This window comes from Trichosurus vulpecula, chromosome 1, assembly GCF_011100635.1.
Source record: "Trichosurus vulpecula isolate mTriVul1 chromosome 1, mTriVul1.pri, whole genome shotgun sequence".
Lineage (NCBI taxonomy): Eukaryota > Metazoa > Chordata > Mammalia > Diprotodontia > Phalangeridae > Trichosurus > Trichosurus vulpecula.
This window is the reverse complement of record NC_050573.1, coordinates 497,613,517-497,634,259: the sequence shown is the minus strand read 5'-3', so window position 1 is coordinate 497,634,259 and position 20,743 is coordinate 497,613,517. Positions and strand designations below refer to the sequence as shown.

The following is a 20,743-nucleotide window of genomic DNA, read 5'->3' as shown; positions in this document are numbered from 1 at the left end:
ATAAATAGGATTCAGGGCAGAACACCAGAGTCACTTTCTCCACCATTATCACTCTCCATCTCCAGTCCCCATCACAGTCCCAGGGCTGAGTTCAACATGAAGTTCAAAATGTGTATGCTCATCTTGGCTCTGGTTGCCATCATTGGTGCCTGGGGTAAGTTGGGACCAAATTAGGACTGTATCTTGTGTTGAGTTTGTTGAATTTGTTGAACTGGGATCTGGCAGGCTGAAATCCTTTGCTATTTGGGGTAAAGGAACAGGGGTAGCAACAGGGCCTGGAATAAGCAAGAGAATCAACTTTGGCAACCCTCCTTCTCTACTTTAAACCTCCCTGGGATATGCAGAAATCAGAAAAAAGTCTACAAGAATATCCTTGTAACACCCATCTCTCAGGTACCTCAAAAAACTCAACTTGATTGGTAAACCTTGACTAGGCATCTAAAGATGATCCTCTGATTGGCCTCTCTTAAAACTTTGAGGTGTTAAACTCCTGCTCTGTAATGAAATTTATTTAGATCTCTATAAAGTATTATCATTCATTCAATATTCACTCATCAAACTATCTGCCAGGTGCCTACAATATGCACATGTGTGGAACATAAAGATGAATAAAAACAGCGCCTGACCTCAAGGAATATAGCCTAGAAAGGAAAAATAAGACAATTATACAAATAAGTAGTAAATGAGGAAAGATGTAGTAAGTGCCTAAGACAGGTACATGGTGATATGTGAGTTCTGAGGAAAGACTGATCACTTTTGGCAAGTGGTATCGTATCAAGAAAGACCTTCTAGAGAAAATAACATCGGAACTGTGTCTTAAAGGAGGGGCAGAATTTCAACAGGCGGGGAGCAGAGAGTTTTGGCAGAGGGAGCTGTGGTTGTTTTGTTGTTTGTCCTTCATTCTCACAGAGGACCATGACATCTGAGAGGTGATGCCATGACATGCAAGAAAATTGGATTTAAGTGAGGGAGGGCTGTGCAAAGGTACCAGCTTCACTCTCTCCTCTGGAGCCATGTGGGGCCAGTGGTGAGATATAGATCAGAATGACTGGAGATGGTCCTGCAGCTGAGGGAGCATGGTTTAGGAAAAGGTAGAGAGGAAGGAAAGAAAGCACACATAGGACGATGGGGTTAGACAAGGCATCGTTAGTTTAGCTCTTCTTTGTGATTGAGAGTTATCATTAGAGTGGCATGAAAGAACAGCCTAGAAACTCATAAAAGCCATAGTTTATGTGCTGGGACATCAAGAGATGTGTTTCATTACTGATCATCTACATTGAAAGATTGGACAGAGTTTTTAACCTCATTGACCCGTCACCTGGTGAAGGGAAGAAAGTGTGGTAGGTATAGGTATAGGGGACCATGAAATGAAGTATGAGGAGCCATGGGAAGGAAGCACACTCCCTGATGTCAGCACCCTTGTACAAAGCTCTATCTGCCCTGTGCTAGTTATGGTTCTGCAGGCAAATGTCAGAAGAGCCTAGCTACTTGTAGCATGGAATGGGGTGAGTGAAAGTGACATTCTGACTGCTATACCAGCTTGGTGGGCAGGTCTATTCTTTAAAATTACCTTGCTGAGGACCTAAAACAATTCCAAAGGACTCAGGATGAAAAATGCCATCCACATGCAGAGAAAGAGCTATGGAGTCAGAATGCAGAGCGAAGCAGACTATTTTCTTTTTTTGTTTGTTTTGTTTTTCTTTCTCATGATTTCTCCCATTCATTATAATTCTTCTACACAACATGACTAATGTGAAAATATGTTTAATAGGAATGTATATGTAAAGCCTATATCAGATTGCAGGCCATCTTGGGGAGAGAGGGAAGAGGGAAGGAAAGAAAATTTAAAACTTATAGAAGTGAATGTTGAAAACTAAAAATAAATAAATTAACTAATAAATTAAATTATATTAAATTACCTTGCTGCACTTAGTTGAAATGAAAGACGGAAGAAGGAGACAGTTATGGGGAAAGGGGAAGGATTTTCTAATTGTTCCTCCATAGATTGCCAGGAATGTGACTGGGAAGAGATGATGCTATAGTGATGCTCCCATTTCTTTTACTCCAAAAGGGATAGCTGTTCTCTAAAACAGAGCATCACAGAAGTCTTTGTTCAACTTCAAGCTATTAAGGCTTAAAACCGAACGAAGACTTTCAGGGCAGCTTGTACAATAACAATAATAATTATAGGAATAATAACTAGCATTTATGTAGTGCTTACTGTGTGCCAAGGACTGTACAAGTATCATGTCAATTGATTCTCACAACAACACTAGGAGGTGGTATGATAAGTGTGGTGGTCTTGGCTCTGGCTGCCATCACCGGTGACTAGGATAAGTCGGGACCGAGTCGGAACCATATCTTGGTCTGTTTACTAAATTTGTTCAGCTGGGATCTGGCAGGCTGAAGTCCTTTACTATCTGGGGTCAAAGAACAGGGGCAGAAGCAGGGTTTGGAACAAGCAAGAGAGTCAACTTTGGCACCCCTCCACTACTTTAAACCTCCTCATGATATATAGAAATCAGAGTATCAGGGAGAGATGTACTATTCTTATTCTCATTTCACAGTTGAGGAAATAGAGGCAAATGGGTTAAGGGACTTGCCCAGGTCACACAGCCAGTGTCTGTGGCTTGATTTCAATTCATGTCTTCCTGACTCTAGGCCCAGCACTGTTCCACCTAGTTGCCACCTAGCTACCTTCTATAAGGCAAGTGCGTGCTTCTTCTCTCAAACCCTCTACCCCGAGCAGCAAAGTGAATAAGACTGACTTCCAGGATTCAGATTCTCAGCGTAGGAAAGAGACCTTGATCTTGTTCAACCCCTGCCTTCAGCATGAATCTCCTCTAAACCAGTGTTAACAGGATCAGGCAGCTTTTCTTCCTCACCTCTAACATTGTGAGGCACTCATTACATTTTAGATAGTTCTGATTGTTTGGAAGTTCTCCCTTATGTTCTTTTTTTTTTAAATCTTTTTTTTTTGAAGGGGGAAGGCAGGGCAATTGGGTTAAGTGACTTGTCCACGGTCACACAGCTAGTAAGAGTGTCAGGTGTCTGAGGCCGGATTTGAACTCAGGTTCTCCTGACTCCAGGGCCAGTGCTCTACTCGCTACGCCACTTAGCGGCCCCAAGGAAGTTCTCCCTTATGATTAGCCCAAATCTGTCCTTCTAGAATTCCTAGGTATAGCTGAGTTATAATTTTAGCAAAGTGTTCTTGCATTTTTAGGACAAATAGTTTGATTAAAACATCGTTTTAAAAAAAGAATAAAGAACAAATGTGTAGTCTTTTAAAATGGAGAATGTGAGGGTCTCCTTCCTATGAAGTAGAGAGTAAGACTCTTTACTGCTACATGGTCAGGGGAAGTCACAAGTAGCCAAGATAAATCTTCAGGGACCCTTCTGCCATCATAGCATTATCCCATTTTCTGGTGCCAGACATACCACACTGCGGCAAAGGGGAAAAACAGTTTTGAAAGCACAAGGGCATAGATAAGGCCCAGACCACTGGATCCATACTAGGAACATTATTACCTGGGACAAAAATAATTGAGCTGGGGATGGGAGTGGGACAGGATGAGCAAGGATAACAGATGGACAGAGGACAGACAGCCCAATCACAAGTACAACTATGCTGGAATAAGGTAAGTCTAACCCTTATACCCACGGAGGTGGCAGGAATGTAAGCCCCATAATGGCATCGTGTTGGCAAGCAATAAGATCCTGGGATATGGTAGGTAGGGGCTGGTGGCAGACCACAGGTGGAGGTGTGATTAGCCACAGGGAGGAAGTATACCCCCTGGATGTCAGCCTTTGAGACAAAGCCCCGGTTGCCCTGAACTTACGGCTTTGAACCCCACGTGGTGAGCAGGTACCAAATGAGCCCAGCTAATAGTGCAGGGCAGCTAGGTGGTGCAGTGAATTCGGCCTCAGACACTTACTAGCTGTGTGACCCTGGGTAACTCATTTAACTGCTATCTGCCTCACTTCTTCATCTATAAAATGGGGCTACACTGGAGAAGGAAAGAGCAAATTACTCCAGTATCTTTCCTAAGAAAACCCCACGAACAAGTCCATGGGGTCACAAAGATTTGGACACAACTGAATAATGACAACAAAGTAGCATGTGTAATGGAGTGGGCCAAAGTAACATTCTGCCTGTGGTACCAAAATGTCCCTCTCTAGCTTAAAAATTCTCCAAGAGTACCAGAGAGAGCTAAATGTCACACACCACACACACCACACACACACCACACACACACACACACACACCACACCACAAACACACCCACATACCACACACACCCACACACACCCACACCACACACACACACCCCCCACAAACACCAACCCCACACACACACACCACACACCCCACACCCCCACCACACACACCCACCCCACACACACCGCACACACACCACACCACACCACCACACACACACACACACCACAACCCCACACACCACACCACCCACCCCACCCAACCACACACCCCACCACACCCACACCCACACCACCACACACACCACACCACACACACCACACCCACACCACACACACACCACCCCACACCACACACACACACCACACCCACACACACACCACACACACACACCACACACACACACACACACCACACACACACCACACACACACCACACACCACACACACACACACACACACACACACACCACACACACACACCACACACCACACACACACACCACACACACACCACACACCACACACACACACACACACCACACACACACCACACACACACATTCCCCAGAGAGCATTTAGGCATTGTGTACTGCTCATAATTTGAAGTACTCACCACGAGGCTGCTGAAGGGAAAGATTTCATGTATCTGTCCCAGGGTTTTTATAGATGACCCCTGAGATCTCTACCAATTCTGAAATTCTAAGATTTATCCTCTGCCCAGGGAGCAAGCTATACTTTTTCAGGAACAGCAAGGACATTAGCTCCTGGCTGCTGTCTCCAAAAGTCTGACATTATGGGAATTTACCCACCTCTTCTCTCGAGGTCCCAACCTGTTCAACTCTAAGGCCCTGAGTTATCCCTGGAACCAAGTAGATCCAGAAACTTCTTGCAGTGGGACATCCCGGCACAGAATCCAACTGCTTCACTCTAAATTAGTCAGTCCTTGGGCTATGTTATGGGTGAGGCATAGTCTTGTTTATATACTAAGGTTCATTCCTTAGTTCTTTCAATTAATGGTTACTGAATCCCCACCGCGTACAAGGTCCATGACAGATTTTAGTGTTAACTGGAAAGTTGGCTCTTATAAACATACTGAGTTTTCTGTAATTTACTCAGGGTGCAGGGTATGTTTACACTTTATGAAGGGCAGCAATAAAAACTTTGTGAATCATCTTGTTTATCTGTTTTGTTTTAACTAACTTTACCATGTATTGCAGGAGAGCCTGTGAAGGCAGCAGTGGTTTTTCAGAGAATGGTAAGAAGGATGAATCTATGCTTCTCTTCTAATTCAATCAATCAATCGAAAAAAAATCAATAAGTATTTATTAAGCTCCTACTATGTACTGGACACTGTGCTAAGCACTGGGGATACATAAGGAGGCAAAAGACAGTCCCTGCCTTCAAGTAGTTTATAATCTAATGGGGAGAGACAACATGCAAGCAAATACAAAGTAAGCTATATATAGGATAAATGGGAAATAATTTATAGAGGGAAGACATTTGAATTAAGAAGGGTTGGGAAAGTCTTCCTGTAAAAGATGGGATTTTAGTTGGGACTTATAGGAAGCCAGTTCCTTATTCATGATGACTATCAATCAATAAACATCTATTAAGTGCCTACTATGTGTTAAGCACGTAGTAGGAGCACCTCCTATAACCTAACATCCTCGGCTTGGCTTTCAAAGCTCTTCTAAACCTGGCCCCTTCCTACCATTCCAGTCTTCTTACACTTTATTCCCTTCCACATACTCTTCGGTCCAGTGAGACTGGTCTCCTGGCTGCTTCTCACGTATGATGTCCTTGTCTCCTCCTCCTGGCTGTTACGGCTTTCTTCGGGTCTCAGCTTAAGTCCTACCTTCTGAAAGACATGTTTCCTAATCCCTCTTAGTGCTTCCCTTCGTTGATTATCTCCAATTTATAATGTATATATCTGATTTGTACATAGCTAATGATGCCCAATAATAATAGCTAACATTTATATTTGTTGTTGTTCAGCGGTGTCCAACTCTGTGACTCCATGAGCCATGCTCTCCGTGGGGTTTTCTTGGCAAAAGTGCTGGGATGGTTTACTTTGTCCTTCTCTGGTGGATTAAGGCAGAAAGAGGTTACGTGACTTGCCCAGGGTCACACAGCTAGTAAGTGTCTGTGGCTGAATTTGAACTCTTGACCCCAGGCCTGGGATTTTATCTACTGAGCCACCCAGATGCCTAGTTGTTGGTATATTCTCTCCCCAATTAGACTGTGAGCTCCTTAAGAGCTGGTATTTTTTTTGCCTTCCTTTGTATCTTAGCACTTAGCAAAGTGCCTGGCATAAGTGCCAATATGTAAGCATTTAATAAATGCTTGTGATTTGGCTCAACTTGACTTATCTGTTTTTTTGAGATTCAGTTTAGCCAAGTCTAAAGAGACTCATCAAAAGAGTGGAAATTTTTTAAAAATCAAAGCGTCTTATAAAACTGGCTCCTACGGCATGAGGGGATTACAATCTAAAATGTGGGTGCTAGCCACAAAGATAAATCAAAAACCTTGAAGTTGAAGTAATGGAACCATCAAATCTTGGACTAGCTTTCCACATTTGGGCTCTGTCTTACTGAAGCATTCATCTCTGTAAGGGCCAGCCAACCACTACTGCTGATTTGGCAGGAACTGGCAATAAGAATTAAAATTTTAACATGAAACTGAGAGAGTGGGTGTCTATCTGAGGATTGATTCTATCTCGAGAGGCGATGTTCACAGTTTATGGGCTTGCCCCTCTCTTAAGCATTCCAGAGAATATGGGGGGCAAAGTCTTTTCCTGAAAACTAGTTGAACAGTTATCAAGAAGTTTTTCCACAAAGTTCCTTCCAAAGAGGCTTAAATGCAAGTGAGAATAATGAACTTTTCTCTCCAAATGACACATACGTCTTTCCTCAGCCATTCTGTGAACACATGGGGGAAATTCCACTGTGCCCCAAGACGTACCAACCCGTCTGTGGAACCAATGGGAAGACCTATGACAATGACTGCCAACTGTGTGTTGCAAGAATGTAAGTTCACTTTCTAATATTACATTTACCTGAGTGTTTTGGTATTGCTACATAATCCACATCAGTGGTATCAAATTCAAATCACCATGAGGGCTACTAAACTGTACATAAGTATTGCTGCTGGCTTCGTATTAACTTAGATAACCATATATCTTCTATTGTATTTTTATTTATTTTATTAAATATTTCCCAATTCTGTTTTAATCTGGTTTTAGCCTTATTCTGGAGAGTTGTTCAGGCTGTGTGTTTGACACTTCTGCTCCGTACCATTGCTATACCCAGCCTAGGCTGAGAAACTATCTCCTTACACCCACATTTCACCTATTCCTTGCCACAAGAACCATTCTGTTCAAAATACAAGGTCCTAAGAAGAAATGGCTAGGTAGTGAAGTGGATAGAACACTGGCCCTGGAGTCAAGAGGACCTCAGTTCAAATCCCACTTCTGACACTTATTAGTTATGTGACTCTGGACGGGTCACCTAACCCTGATTGCCTCAACGGAATCGGGTCCAATACCAGGGTCTCATACTAATTTGGTGTTAGCCCTCAGATAATATATTTCACCTGTCCCTAGGACTGTCTCCACATCTGTAGAATCAGGAGTTTGGATTACTGTATATGTTTTCTATGATCCCTTCCAACTTAAATGAGCACAGACTAGGTTCGTATCCCACCTCCAACTCCTACCTCATATGTGACCCTAAGGAAAATCATTTAACCTCCGTTGGCCTCAGTTTCCTCTTCTTTAAATTGAGAGGTTGGACATTTGTTGTTGTTCAGCCATTTTTCAGTCCTGTCCAACTCTTTATGACCCCATTTGGGATTTTCTTGGTAAAGATACTGGAGTGGTTTGTCACTTCCTTCTCCAGCTCATTTTGCAGATGAGGAAACTGAGGCAAACAAGGTTAAGTGACTTGCCCAGGGTCACACAACTAGTAAGTGTCTTAGGCTAGATTGGAACTCAGGAAAACGAATCTTTCTAACTCCAGGCCTGGCACTCTATCTGCAGAGCCACCTGAGAGGTGGGCTAGATGATCTCCAATGTCCTTCCCAACTCTAAATCTATCCTATCTTCTTTCTATTGTACTCATGCTGACCCTAACATTAACAACAACAATAACAACAAACAAACAAACAAACAAAACCCAAGTATTTGGGAGAAAAAGTTGACCACAGAAGAGAAATTTAGGCTCTTCCACTTTTTCCCCTTCCCTTCACCCCAAACTTCCCCATTGGCTGATAATCTTGGATCTTCTTCAATAGAGTGTACTGACAGCTTCCCATAGTACTGAACAGACAAAGAAACTAACCAAGCCCTCCCCTTGCACTTACTGAATTTGTTATGGCACGTCTGCCATAACAAGATATAGTCCTTACCAAAAAAAGCACCACACTATGCAACTATGGAAATGAATTTTAGAGGCACAATGCTCAAAAACTTCTTCAGTGACACATAAAAAAGAAACAGGAACCTAATTAAAACAGCAGCGATGCAGTTTTTTACAGGTTAAATGGCTAAGGCATATATAAATACTACAATAAATAGTGACCGTGGCCCCCCAGCTACTCCTGCCCAACTGGCTCCAGTTGGGCAGGCATCAACTCCCAGCCTTGTGGCCGTAGCAGAAGGTGATGGCAGTAGAAATGGGGATAGTAGGGCCTAGTTCTCTGCCCACAGATCCTGCTTCACCAAAAGATATACAAAAACATGGTACTTTACCTTGAAAAGACCTGAAGTTTGATAGTGATTCCACCTTCTCACTGTTTCTCTTGAAGAAATCATGCAGGAGCCAATTCGTAATTCAAATTATGCTCAGAAAGTTCCCTAATATATTAACGGCATTGGAACAAATTCAGAACAAATTTGTGTTTTTGCAACCCCAAGTGTTATAGCTGAACTGCTTGTACTCTAGTCCTCTGCAGAAAATAGCCACAGGTCTATCCTGCCTTCAGGATTCTTCTGATCTCAGGTTCTGGGCCAATCCCAAACCCTTCTGGTTGCCCGTGGGGAAAGGCTACTGCTTTTAGAATCTAAGAGGCTTAGGTCAGGGGTCAAATCTTGGTTAGGGCTCCCTTCTCACAAGGAAAGGAGGATGAAAGTAATCGGAAGCATTCACCTTTTCTTTCCAGAGGGAAGAAATTTCAGAGCTGGTTGCTGGGTTGGTTGGTTTTGCTGAAACGTTTTTCCTTTGTGAAAAGAGAAGGCTCACTGTGGGGGGGGGGAGGGGCGGGGGGGACGGAGATTATATCTGGAAGCAAATTTTATATAAAAACAAAAAGATCAATGAAATTTTTTAAAAAATAAAAATAAAATAAACCATTAGAGTTGGAACTGAGGCAAGCCAACTGTGAATGTTATGCTTTAATTCCTTGGATCGAGGACCCCAAAAGGTGTCACCTGTGTAGATTGTAAGGGCCAAAATGTTACCTGTTTGGATTGTAAGAGCCAGGAGCCTGGGAGGGTGGAGTGTACGTAAGGAGGATTTTGTTATCCTTTTCAGAGTTCGTTTTCTCAGGATCCACGGCCATGGCAATGTCTAGTTTCCAGGTGTTAGATAATAATTCTCAGAATCGCCCCAAGGATTCTAGATAGTAATTCCTAGAATTATAGTGATAGGCAATCCTGCTGAGGCTGTGCTGTGAGATATGGGGGTGACATAATTGATATTTACTCTGCTTGTGCAGAATGACGATAGTGCTAAAGTTAACCTGTGACCTTAATGTTGACAAGATGCTTTCCTTGTCTGTTGCCCTATAAAGCAAGTGGGTACTGGTCAGTGAGTGGAGAATCCATGGGGAACCCATGGGAGAAACCACAGGGAACCTATAGGGGAATCTGCGTGTGCCTTGACTGGCCCCCATAGGCTTGAGGGGACTTAGGGGAGTGCACAAGCTGTGCCGGTCTTGATTGGCCCCATCGAGACATAAGGGTACTTGCCCCCCGCCCCTTCTCACCAGCCCCTGTGAGAAGGGTTGTTAGAAGCTGGTTCTCCCATTATCAGCAACCCTTTGAGGAGACTAGACTAGAATAAAGTAAGATTATTAACCCCTCCAAAGCTGTCCTTCCTGTCTGACCAGATCAAGAGTGAACCTGTTAGAGGCTGGAGTCCGAAACCTCCAGTGCCTCCTGTGTGTTATCTGTGAAACACCAACTCTCATGGCTTCCCAGATGTCAAAGTGATGTCCATAAAGTGCAGATGTGACTGTGCAATTCAATAAACTCCAGCAGCGTTCAGTCACCTTCAGGATCAAATATAAAACCCTCTGTTTGGAGTTCAAAGCTACACAACCTGGACACTTCCTGCCTTTCCAGTTTTCCTTACTCCCTTCCAAATATTCTTCAATCCAGTGACACTGGACTCTTTGATGTTCCTTGCACACAACATTCCATCTCTCAACTCCTCTGGGCATTTTTGCTTGCTATCTCTCCAGACCTGGAACTCTCACCCGTCCATCTCCTGGCTCTCCTGGCTTCCTTTAGGTATCACTTGAAGTCCCACCTTCTACAAGAAGTCTTTCCCAGTTCTCTTTAATCTTAGTGCCTTCCTTATGAGACTACCCCAATTTATCCTCTATATGTCTTGTTTGTGCATAGTTGTTTCCATGTTTTCTCCCCCATTTGACCGTGAGCTTCTCAAAAGCAGGGATTCTTTTTTTGCTTTTCTTTGCACCCCCAGCACTTGGCATGGTGCCTGGCACATAGGTGCTTAATAAATGCAAGTTTATTGGTTGATTGATTAGTTAAATTCAATCAGCAAAGCAAAATCAGCATCTCTACTAATATATACTTATCATGACCATAAAGCTAGGGAATGTTACAATATGCAATGCAATGATATGGAATCATTAATCAATACGTAGCCTATGAGAACCTTAGAGGTCACCTACCCAATACAGGAATTTCCTCTATGTTTAGCATTTTTAAATCTATAATTCATTGTTATAGTTCCATAAAAAACATGTGACTCATGAAGCACTGAAACATATTGCAGAGCTATAAATTTTTAACCTATTTAAAATAACCCTATTCTCACCCCTAAGTCTTCCTGTCATCTCTTTTGTTACCTCTTACCCTAGTTTTAGAGTTTTGTTTATTACTTTTTCTTGGTTTCGTTTATCTAATTATTTACTTCTTCCTCTCTTTTCTCTCTCTCAGGTAATAGTCAAACAGAATCCTTCCTTTCTCTCCTCTCCTTCAATTTGTTTTGGTCATCAGGTCTTTTTTTTTTTAATTTGCACCTTTTTATTTAAAAAATAATATTTTATTTTTCCCCAATTACATGTTAAAACAATTTTTTAAAGTTTTTTAAAGTCCCAAATTCTTTCCCTCTCCCCTTTTTCACCTTCCCAAGATGGTAAGCAATCAGGTAGAGGTTATACATGTGCAATCATGTAAAACATTTCCATATTAGCCATTTTGTACAAGAAGACTTGAATAAAAAGAATGAAAGAAAGTGAAAATAGCTTCCTTCAGTCTGTGTTCAGACAATATCAGTTTCTCTGGAAGCAGGTGGTATTCTTCATCATTAGTCCTATGGGATTGTCTTGCATCATTCCATTGCTGAGAATAGCTAAGTCATTCACAATTCTTCATCATACAATATTGCTGTTTCTGTGTACAATGTTCTCCTCGTTCTGCTCACTTCACTTTGTATCAGTTCATGTAAGTCTTTCCAGGCTTTTCTGAAATCATCCTGCTCATCATTTTTTATAGCACAACAATATTCCGTTGCAATCATATACCATAGCTTGTTCAGCCATTCCCCGATTGATGGACATCCCCTCAATTTCCAATTCTTAGCCACCACAAAAAGAGCTGCTATAAATATTTTTGTACAGATAGGTCATTTCCCCTTTTTTAAAAACAAATGTCTTTGGGATATAGATATAGTGGTAATATTACTGGATCAAAGGGTATGTACAGTTTTGTAGCCCTTTGGGTGCAGTTCCAAAGTGCTCTCTGGAATGGTTGAACTAGTTTGCAACTCCACCAACAGTGCATTAGTGTCCCAGTTTTGTACCATTTTCTAAATCCCTCAGTCCATTATTTATCTTCCATTTCTATTTCAGACTTTTATTTTTTGATTAATGGCACTCACATTTATTTAGTCCGTTTTTAGTCTCTATTCTTCATAGAATTACTCTTCCAAGGTACCTATTTTGGGATCTGTCTTCCAAACAATTTCTGTGTTACTGCCATGTAGTTTTTGCTCTCCCCTCCTTTTTTTGAAGGGGGCCATAGGAATAATTTCATAGAAATAATTCCTGTAGGTGATAGAGAAAATGTTGCCCCATTGTAGAATTTTCCTGTTTCCCTGATGGTGTGGTTCATTATTGACCTTTGCCCTCCCCTTGGTCATTTTTTCTCCATTTGCCTTAAGATCTCCCTCCTGGGTCTATGCCCCATCACCCTTCTGGTGTCAGTTTCTCCCAAGATGTCTGATTCCCTTGGAGGCAGGAAGAGTACTTTCTAAGCACTAAATCTCTGCAGACTGTACCAGTTATAAGGTCCCCAAATTCCTTTATGGAATCTCTTTTTCTTCCCATAGGAGCATTCACCAGCGGTACACCCCCACCATTAAAATAAGATCTCCCATCTTCTTTTCCCCTTTTTCAATCTCTCCCTTTGCCTCCTTGCCCTGTTTCCTATAGGCTCTCTTCTTCCTGAGAGATGACAGTAGTTATTTTTCCTTCATTTATAGCTTTTGACTTGATTAGGATGCATCTCTCATTCCCTTCTTCTTCTTCCCTTCTCCTTTTTTATTCACTCTCTCATTCTGTGAATTAATCCTGACAAAAAAGCAATGATTCACTAAGTAGGGTGTTGTGAGATTTAATCTATGACATTTCAAGCCTGTTTCTCCATCATCACTCCTATTTGACTTCTGCTTTCAATCTTATTGCCTCATGTACATTTAGAAAGAAATCTCTTAATAGTCTTTCTGTTGTTATTTTGTTGTTGTCCTTGGTTGCTGTATTTGTTTATCCTTATTGTGTTTCTATTGTCTGGAATATTTGAGAAGCAAATAATTCCTTCAGGTCCAGTTTTAATTCTAGGAATGTTTTGAATGCCTTTTTCATTAAACACCCATCTATTTTCATTTACAATTTGGCTTAGATTTGCAGGGTAGATCATTTTGGGCTGTGTGTTGAGCTCCTTTGCTCTTTGATACACATTATTCCATTATTTCCTGTGGTTAAAGGTGGGTACAGAACAGTCTTGTGTTATTCAGATTTCCTTCCCTTTATATTTGAAGGTCTTTCTCCTGGTCACTTGTAGGATTTGTTGTTTATCAGTGGAATTGTTAGATTTAACCACTATGTGTCTTGGTGCTTGTAGCTACAGGTTTTTGGTTTGGTTTGGTTTGGTTTCCTGGAGACAATCTGTGAATTCTTTCAATTGACATTTTATCTGTGTTCAGAAGTCTTGGGCAGTTGCTTTGTATTATTTCTTATATTATGGTATACAGGTTTTTTGATTTGTTGTGCTCTTATGGAAGACCTTATCATATTTGTCCCTATGCATCCTGTCTTTAAGATCAATATGTTTTTCTTTTCTTTTTTTTTTTGTTTGGTTTTTTTTTTTTGGTTTTTTTGGCAGGGCAATTGGGGTTAAGTGACTTGCCCAAGGTCACACAGCTAGTACATGTGCCAAGGGTCTGAGGCCAGATTTGAACTCGGGTCCTCTTGACTTCAGGGCCGGTGCTCTACTCACTGAACCACCTAGCTGCCCCAATATGATTTTCTTGTATAGATATCATGCTTTCTTTTAATTTTATAGCTTTTGCTTCTCTTCTTCCATGTTGTCTTTGATTTCTATGTATTTGCACTCCCAATCAGTTATCTTAACTTTTACTTCTTTAATAAAACTTGCCATTGTGGACTCAAGTTTTTTTTTGTTCTGCCAATTATTTCTGCTGTACAGGCCATGAATTCTGCTTTCACGATTCTCATTTCTCTTTTAAACCATTCAGGAACATCTTGTTGTGGTTCCATGCTCTCTTGGGAATCCACAGGATCCTTTGCCTAATCAGGTGTTGATTTATTTTCCTTTGTCTTGCAATAGTTATTCATAGATGCCTGAACTCTTTTACTTGCTTTGGAGGCCATATCTGCTTATACTAAAGATCTTTAGCTGAGTTTTCTTCTTCCTGAGATCTCCTCAGTATTTCTTTCCTTATTTTTCCCTGTTGCTCACTTTCTAACTCTCTCCTCTTTGATGTCAGTTTCCCAGAGGGCTGGCTCTCAAAGTATCTCAGCCTCTTCCCATGCTGGACAATTCATCTTTCACTGGTCTTGGTCTCTGCCCTAAGTGACTTCTGGGGGGACAGAACTGGACCCAGTGAATGCTGGGTTCTTTCCCTCTGGTTTATTGGATTGCCACACAGCTACACATATGTTTCTTGCCCCCTTTCCCCTCTGTTACTTCATTCTCAGACTGAGCTCTGTTTCAGTAGCTGCCACACTGTTCTTGCTGCCTGAGCAAATTTCTGCTCTTTCGATCTCTGAGGCATTGGAGGGAGGTATGGGTAAGGCTGTAGAACTGAGTTCTGTTACACACCTTATGTAACCACATTGCTCGGAGTATGGTAGATGATGGAAGAAAAGGTGCTGAATAATACTTTGGGAATTAGGGATTCTTCTCCATTGTTAGTATAGTGGGTTTTTAACCTTACTTGGGTTCTTTACATCCTAGGGCATGAAATTGTTTCATCTCCCATATATAATCCTGTTTAGAGAGATTAAAGAAAATGATTGATTAAAGAAAATGTCTAGTCCTCTATCTTTTTGGTCATGTCACCCAGAACAGAGCTTCAACATTACTTTTATATTGGTGGAAGAACAAGAATGTACCATTCCTTCAAGCAATGTAGAGCCCCAACCCCTCTAGGTGTCTTTAGTAGATGGTTTTAGGAGTTGTTAAGGCTAAAAAATACTCATCACCTGGTATCTAGCCTCTCCAAGTTTAAATAGCCTGGTTCCTAGATCATAGTCCATTGCCAGATCTGTACTCCAAGCCTTTACAGCTCAGTAGGATATCCATTGGTACATAGACTTCATGAATCCAAGTTCATCAAAAGAACATTGGATAAAGCTATGAAAAACTCTCAAATATTGAAGGATCCTCTCAATCACTTAGTCTTAGAGAGTGGCCTAAGGAACAAAGAATCTAAGGGAATCACTCAGGAAATTATCCAGGGTCACAAAGTTAGCAAATGCTAGAAGCAGGATTTGAATTCTGGTTTTCCTGACTCATACTTGAGCACTCTTAACCATTATGCTATATTGCCTTTAGGGAGAGCTAGTTGTTAAAAATAGATATATTAAAGGCAAATTTGCTATATTATCATAAATGTAGATAAGTAGTATGGTACTTTAGAAAGAACAGTGGATTTGGAGTAAAAGGACCTGGATGCAAATCCCAACCTTGGCCCCTTATGACTGTGGGCAAGTCACTTCTCAGGATCTAAATTTCGTTATGTAAAAAATGGGGCTGGGATAGAGACAAGGAGGGCAGAGCCAAGATGGTGGCATGAAAACAGGCACTCACTTGAGCTCTCTCCCAAATCCCTCCAAACACCTGTAAAAAATGACTCTAAACAAATTCTAGAGCTACAGAACCCATTAAATGACAGAGTGAAACAAGTCTCCAGCCCAAGATAGCCAGGATGGTTGCTTGGAAGGGGGTCTATCGCACCATGCTGGGAGCAGAGTATAGCCCAGCATGGGCTGTGCCAGAAGAGGCCAGAGTAGACCTGACAGAGCAGGCTTCAGGGCACTGAATCACTGGCAGCTGTGGCAGTTTCCAGACTTCTCAACCCACAAACGACAAACACAACTGAGCAGGTCAGTGGGAAAACTGTTGGAACTGGGCGAGAGAAGTGTGCCCGTCTGGCTCCATCCCTGAAGCAGTGGAGGCGTTAGCAGGAGGAGGAGCAGCAGCAGTGGCAGCTGTTTCCACAGCTCCAGGCCCACAGATGGTGAGAAGATCAGGTGGGAGTGCAGGGATCTCTTTGCTGGTGCTGAGGCAGTGTTCTTTTGCTTTGCCTTGCCTGGATCTGGGTCACAGTCCTGGTTGGCAGTCCTTGGGGGAGGAAGAGCTTGTAGTGGATGTGAAGAGGAGAGTCCTCCTGGTAGTTACAAGGCAGAAAGGAGTGCTTGAGATCTCTCACAGACCAGAGCACAGGCCAGGAGAGGAGTATCACACCACCTCAGTATAGAAGTAGCTCTGAAAGCAGCAGCGCAAAACCCCTGAAGCTTGGAACAAAGCACTCTCCACTCTGAAAGCAGTCATACCCTGACAAAGAGTTCAAAAGTCAAGTAATTGGCTAGGAAAATGAGCAGGCAGCATTAAAGGACTCAGGCTATAGAATCTTTATTTGGTGACAAAGAAGATCAAAACATACAACCAGAAGAAGTCAACAAAGTCAAAGAGCCTACATCAAAAGCCCCCAAGAAAAACACGAACTGATCTCAGGCCATGGAAGAGCTCAAAAAGGATTTGGAAAATTAAGTAAGGGAAGTAGAGGAAAAATTGGGAAGAGAAATGAGAGTGATGCAAGAAAACCATGAAAAACAAGTCAATGACTGGCTAAAGGAGGCCCAAAAACATACTGAAGAAAATAACACTGTAAAAAATAGAACTCACATGGCAAAAGAGCTCCAAAAAGCCAATGAGGAGAAGAATGCCTTGAAAGGCAGAATTAGCCAAATGGAAAAGGAGGTCCAAAAGACCACTGAAGAAAATACTGCCTTAAAAATTGGAATGGAGCAAGTGGAAGCTAATGACTTTATGAGAAATAAAGAAATTATAAAACAGAACCAAAAGAATGAAAAAATGGAAGACAATGTGAAATAACTCATTGGAAAAACCACTGACCTGGAAAATAGATCCAGGAGAGATAACTTTAAAATTATTGGACTACCTGAAAGCCATGATCAAAAAAAAAGAGCCTAGACATCATCTTTCAAGAAATTATCAAGGAAAACTGCCCTGATATTCTAGAACCAGAGGGTAAAATAGAAATTGAAAGAATCCACTGATTGCCTCTTGAAAAAGATCCACCACCCCAAAAAAAAGATCCTAAAAGTAAAACTCCTAGGAATATTGCCGCCAAATTCCAGAGTTCCCAGGTCAAGGAGAAAATATTGCAAGCAGCCAGAAAGAAACAATAAGAGTATCTGGCAGCTTCTATGTTAAGGGGATCAAAGGGCTTGGAATATGATATTCCAGAGGTCAAAGGAGCTAGGATCAAAACCAAGAATCACCTATGCAGCAAAACTGAGTATAATACTTCAGGGCAAAATATGAATTTTCAATAAGATAGAGGATTTTCAAGCATTCTTGATGAAAAAACCAGAGCTGAATAGAAAATTTGACTTTCAAACACAAGAATCAAGAGAAGCATGAAAAGGTAAACAAAAAGGGGGCAGCTAGGTGGCGCAGTAAGTAGAGCACCGGCCATGGAGTCAGGAAGACCTGAGTTCAAATCTGGCCTCAGACACTTGACACATTACTAGCTGTATGACCTTGGGCAAGTCACTTAACCCCAATTGCCCTGCCAAAAAAACCCCAAAAAACAAAAAAACCCAAAAAGGTAAACAAAGAAGAGAAATCATAAGGGACTTACTAAAGTTGAACTGTTTTGTTTACATTCCTACATGGAAAGATGATATTTGTAACTCATGAGACATTTCTCAGTATTAGAGTAGTTGAAGGGAATATACATATACATAGACAGAGGACACAAGGTGAATTGAATATGAAAGGATGATATCTAAAAAATAAAATTAAGAAGTGAGAGAGGAATATATTGGGAGAAGGAGAAAGGGAGAGATAGAATAGGATAAATTGTCTCACATAAAAGTGGCAAGAAAAAGCTGTTGTAATGGAAGGGAAGAGGGGGTAGGTGAAAGGGAATGAGTGAATCTTGCTCTCATCAGATTTGGCTTAAGGAGGGAATAACATACACACTTCAATTGGGTATCTTACCCTACAGGAAAGTAGGGGGGAAGGAGATAAGAAGGGGATCATGATATCAAAAGCAAACACTTTTGAAAAGGGACAGGGTCAAAGGAGAAAACTGAATAAAGGGGGACAGGATAGGATGGAGGGAAATGTAGTTAGTCTTTCACAGCATGACTATTATGGAAGTGTTTTGCATAATGATACATATTTAATCTATATTGAATTGCTTGCCTTCTCAAGGAAGGTGGGTGGGGAGAGAAGAAGGAAGAGAATTTGGAACACAAAGTTCTAAAAACAAATGAAAAAAAATTGTTTTTACATGCAACTGGGAAATAAGATATAAAGGCAATGGGGCATAGAAATCTATCTTGCCCTACAAGAAAGTAAGGGAAAAGGGGATGGGGGAAGAGAGGGGGGTGATAGAAGAAAGGAGCAGAAGAAATGGAAAGGGGCAATCAGAATACATGTCACCTTTGGGTGGGGAGGAGGGTAGAGATGGGGGGAAAATTTGTAACTCAAAAGCTTGTGGAAACGAATGTTGAAAACTAAAAATAAATTTTAAAAATTTAATTAAAAAAATTATCACCAACAACAAAAAAAAATGGGTGTAACAACAACATTGCTAACAATTGCTGTTGAGGTATAAGACCCAACAAGACTAGCAACAAGAAGGCTGCTAGCACAGGTTCTTTGATCTGCTTTTCTAAGGGAAGCAGCTTTAAGAGGTTAACAATCTCACTTTAATTAAACATACATGTATCATTCACTAGTTCAGGGGAAAAAGCCAGCACCCTGAACTTCAGAGCAAATACTAATAGAAATTACAGAGACAATATCAACAGAGCAAACAACACAAACCATAGCAATACATAGTTACCAGGAAAGCATCAACATCTGGGTTTGTTCAAAGCCGGGGGGCGGGTGGGGGGGTGCTCCATCGGCTACCCAGAGTCTCCACACCAACACTTTTCCAGTGAGTGAGAGCCCCAAAAAGCAAGACACCAACCTCTGAGTTTATATACCCTGTTCAGGGTCAAAGGGCGTCTCAACATGCAATTCAAACCCAGGTGACCTAAAAGCTTCTTCAGGGTCAAAGGGCGTCACAAACATGCAACTGAAACCCATGTAAATTAGGCTTTCCCTTGGGGTAAGCAGGTCTTCAAAGACTCCTGATTTAATCAAAGAAACAAAGGCCAGACTCATCAAGGACACTTGATTAAATAAATGCTCTAAAAGAGAAAACAGTAAAAAAAAAAAAAAAAGTCCCACCTTAATTATAGATAAAATGGGGCTGGGCGGCTGGGGCACCTAGAGAATTTCTAATATTTTCCTTTTAGCTCTAAAGCTATGTTTCTATGATATAATAGTCACAGTGTGTAGAAAGCAGTAATCCATTTAAATTTGTAATTTTTTTCTCCTTTAATTATAGAAAAACTAAAGAGGATATCCAGATTACAAAGGATGGCATATGCTAAAGAAGAAACATTCAATAGGAGATTATGTGGACCTTTTCTAACTGCTTCAGGAATATGATCCCTTCTCCCTTTCCCCACTAAATACATTCTGTACAGAGAACAATAAAATCAACATGCAGAACTAATATGAGTATTGTCAATGAAACCATCCAAGGAACTTCATGAAGTTCAGAGGTTATCACCATAAGACGCTACTTGCATTTCAGTACTGACAATACACTAAGTGTTTCTTCGTAAAGGGAAAGCATTTGAAGGTAAGAGAGTAAATTTGTTCTGGGGAGGGAAGAGGAAGTAGGGAGGATACAGGAGAGAGAATTCTTTCTTCTTTCTCTTTCTTTTTTTCCCTTTTCTTTCTTTGCTCCCTTCCTCCTTCTCTTCCTCTCACTTTGTCTCTCTCTGTTTTTCTCTCTGTGTCTCTTTTGCTGTCTCTTCCTCCTGGATCTCCCTGTCTTGCCCAGATGAGTACAGCAACTTCGCACAGGCCTAATTCCATTATTGACAATACAGAAGCTCAGAAATCCTGGATTCAAGTGATCCACCAGCTTCAGCCTCCCCAGTAGCAGCAATTATAGGCATGCAACACCACACCCGGCTTCCTTCTTTCTTTTGACTAGAAAGACACCAAAATTAAAAGTCCACCTAAATTTTGAATCTAAGAACTCCAAAACCTTAGTGCACGTTTAATCCAAACTCTCATTTTACATATGGGGAAACCGAGTGCCAGAAAGGTTAAGTGATTTGATCACAATCACTGGCAAGCTGCAAGTCAACAAGGACTGGACCAAAGGCAACCACTGGCTCCTTGGGTTGTGGTCTTCCTTTCTCAATTTTATATAAGGAGGACTGATCAGGAAGTTTCCTGATCAATACGGTGAGGTTTCAGAGTATGACCTTTGTCTGAGTTCAGGAAAGCATCTCTTCGTATAGAAGGAGGAGAAATCCAATAGATTCTTTTAGAGAACACAGATGCTTCCTAATTGTGCTACCCTTAGAATCTAAAAACCTTAGAATTTGGGGAGGTCCTAAAAGTCATCTAATCTAACCCTCCCA

General features: G+C 41.4%; 1 protein-coding gene across 1 annotated transcript; it reads left to right on the top strand.

Annotated features, from left to right (window-relative positions):
• The first annotated feature begins 38 nt into the window (after positions 1-38).
• SPINK4 (serine peptidase inhibitor Kazal type 4) lies at positions 39-19,818 on the top strand. Its single transcript, XM_036747728.1, has 4 exons — positions 39-154; positions 5,440-5,477; positions 7,136-7,248; positions 19,648-19,818. Exons 1-4 carry the CDS (start codon positions 97-99, stop codon positions 19,691-19,693), a joined length of 255 nt encoding a protein of 84 aa, XP_036603623.1. The 5' UTR covers positions 39-96; the 3' UTR covers positions 19,694-19,818.
• The last annotated feature ends 925 nt before the right edge of the window (positions 19,819-20,743 follow it).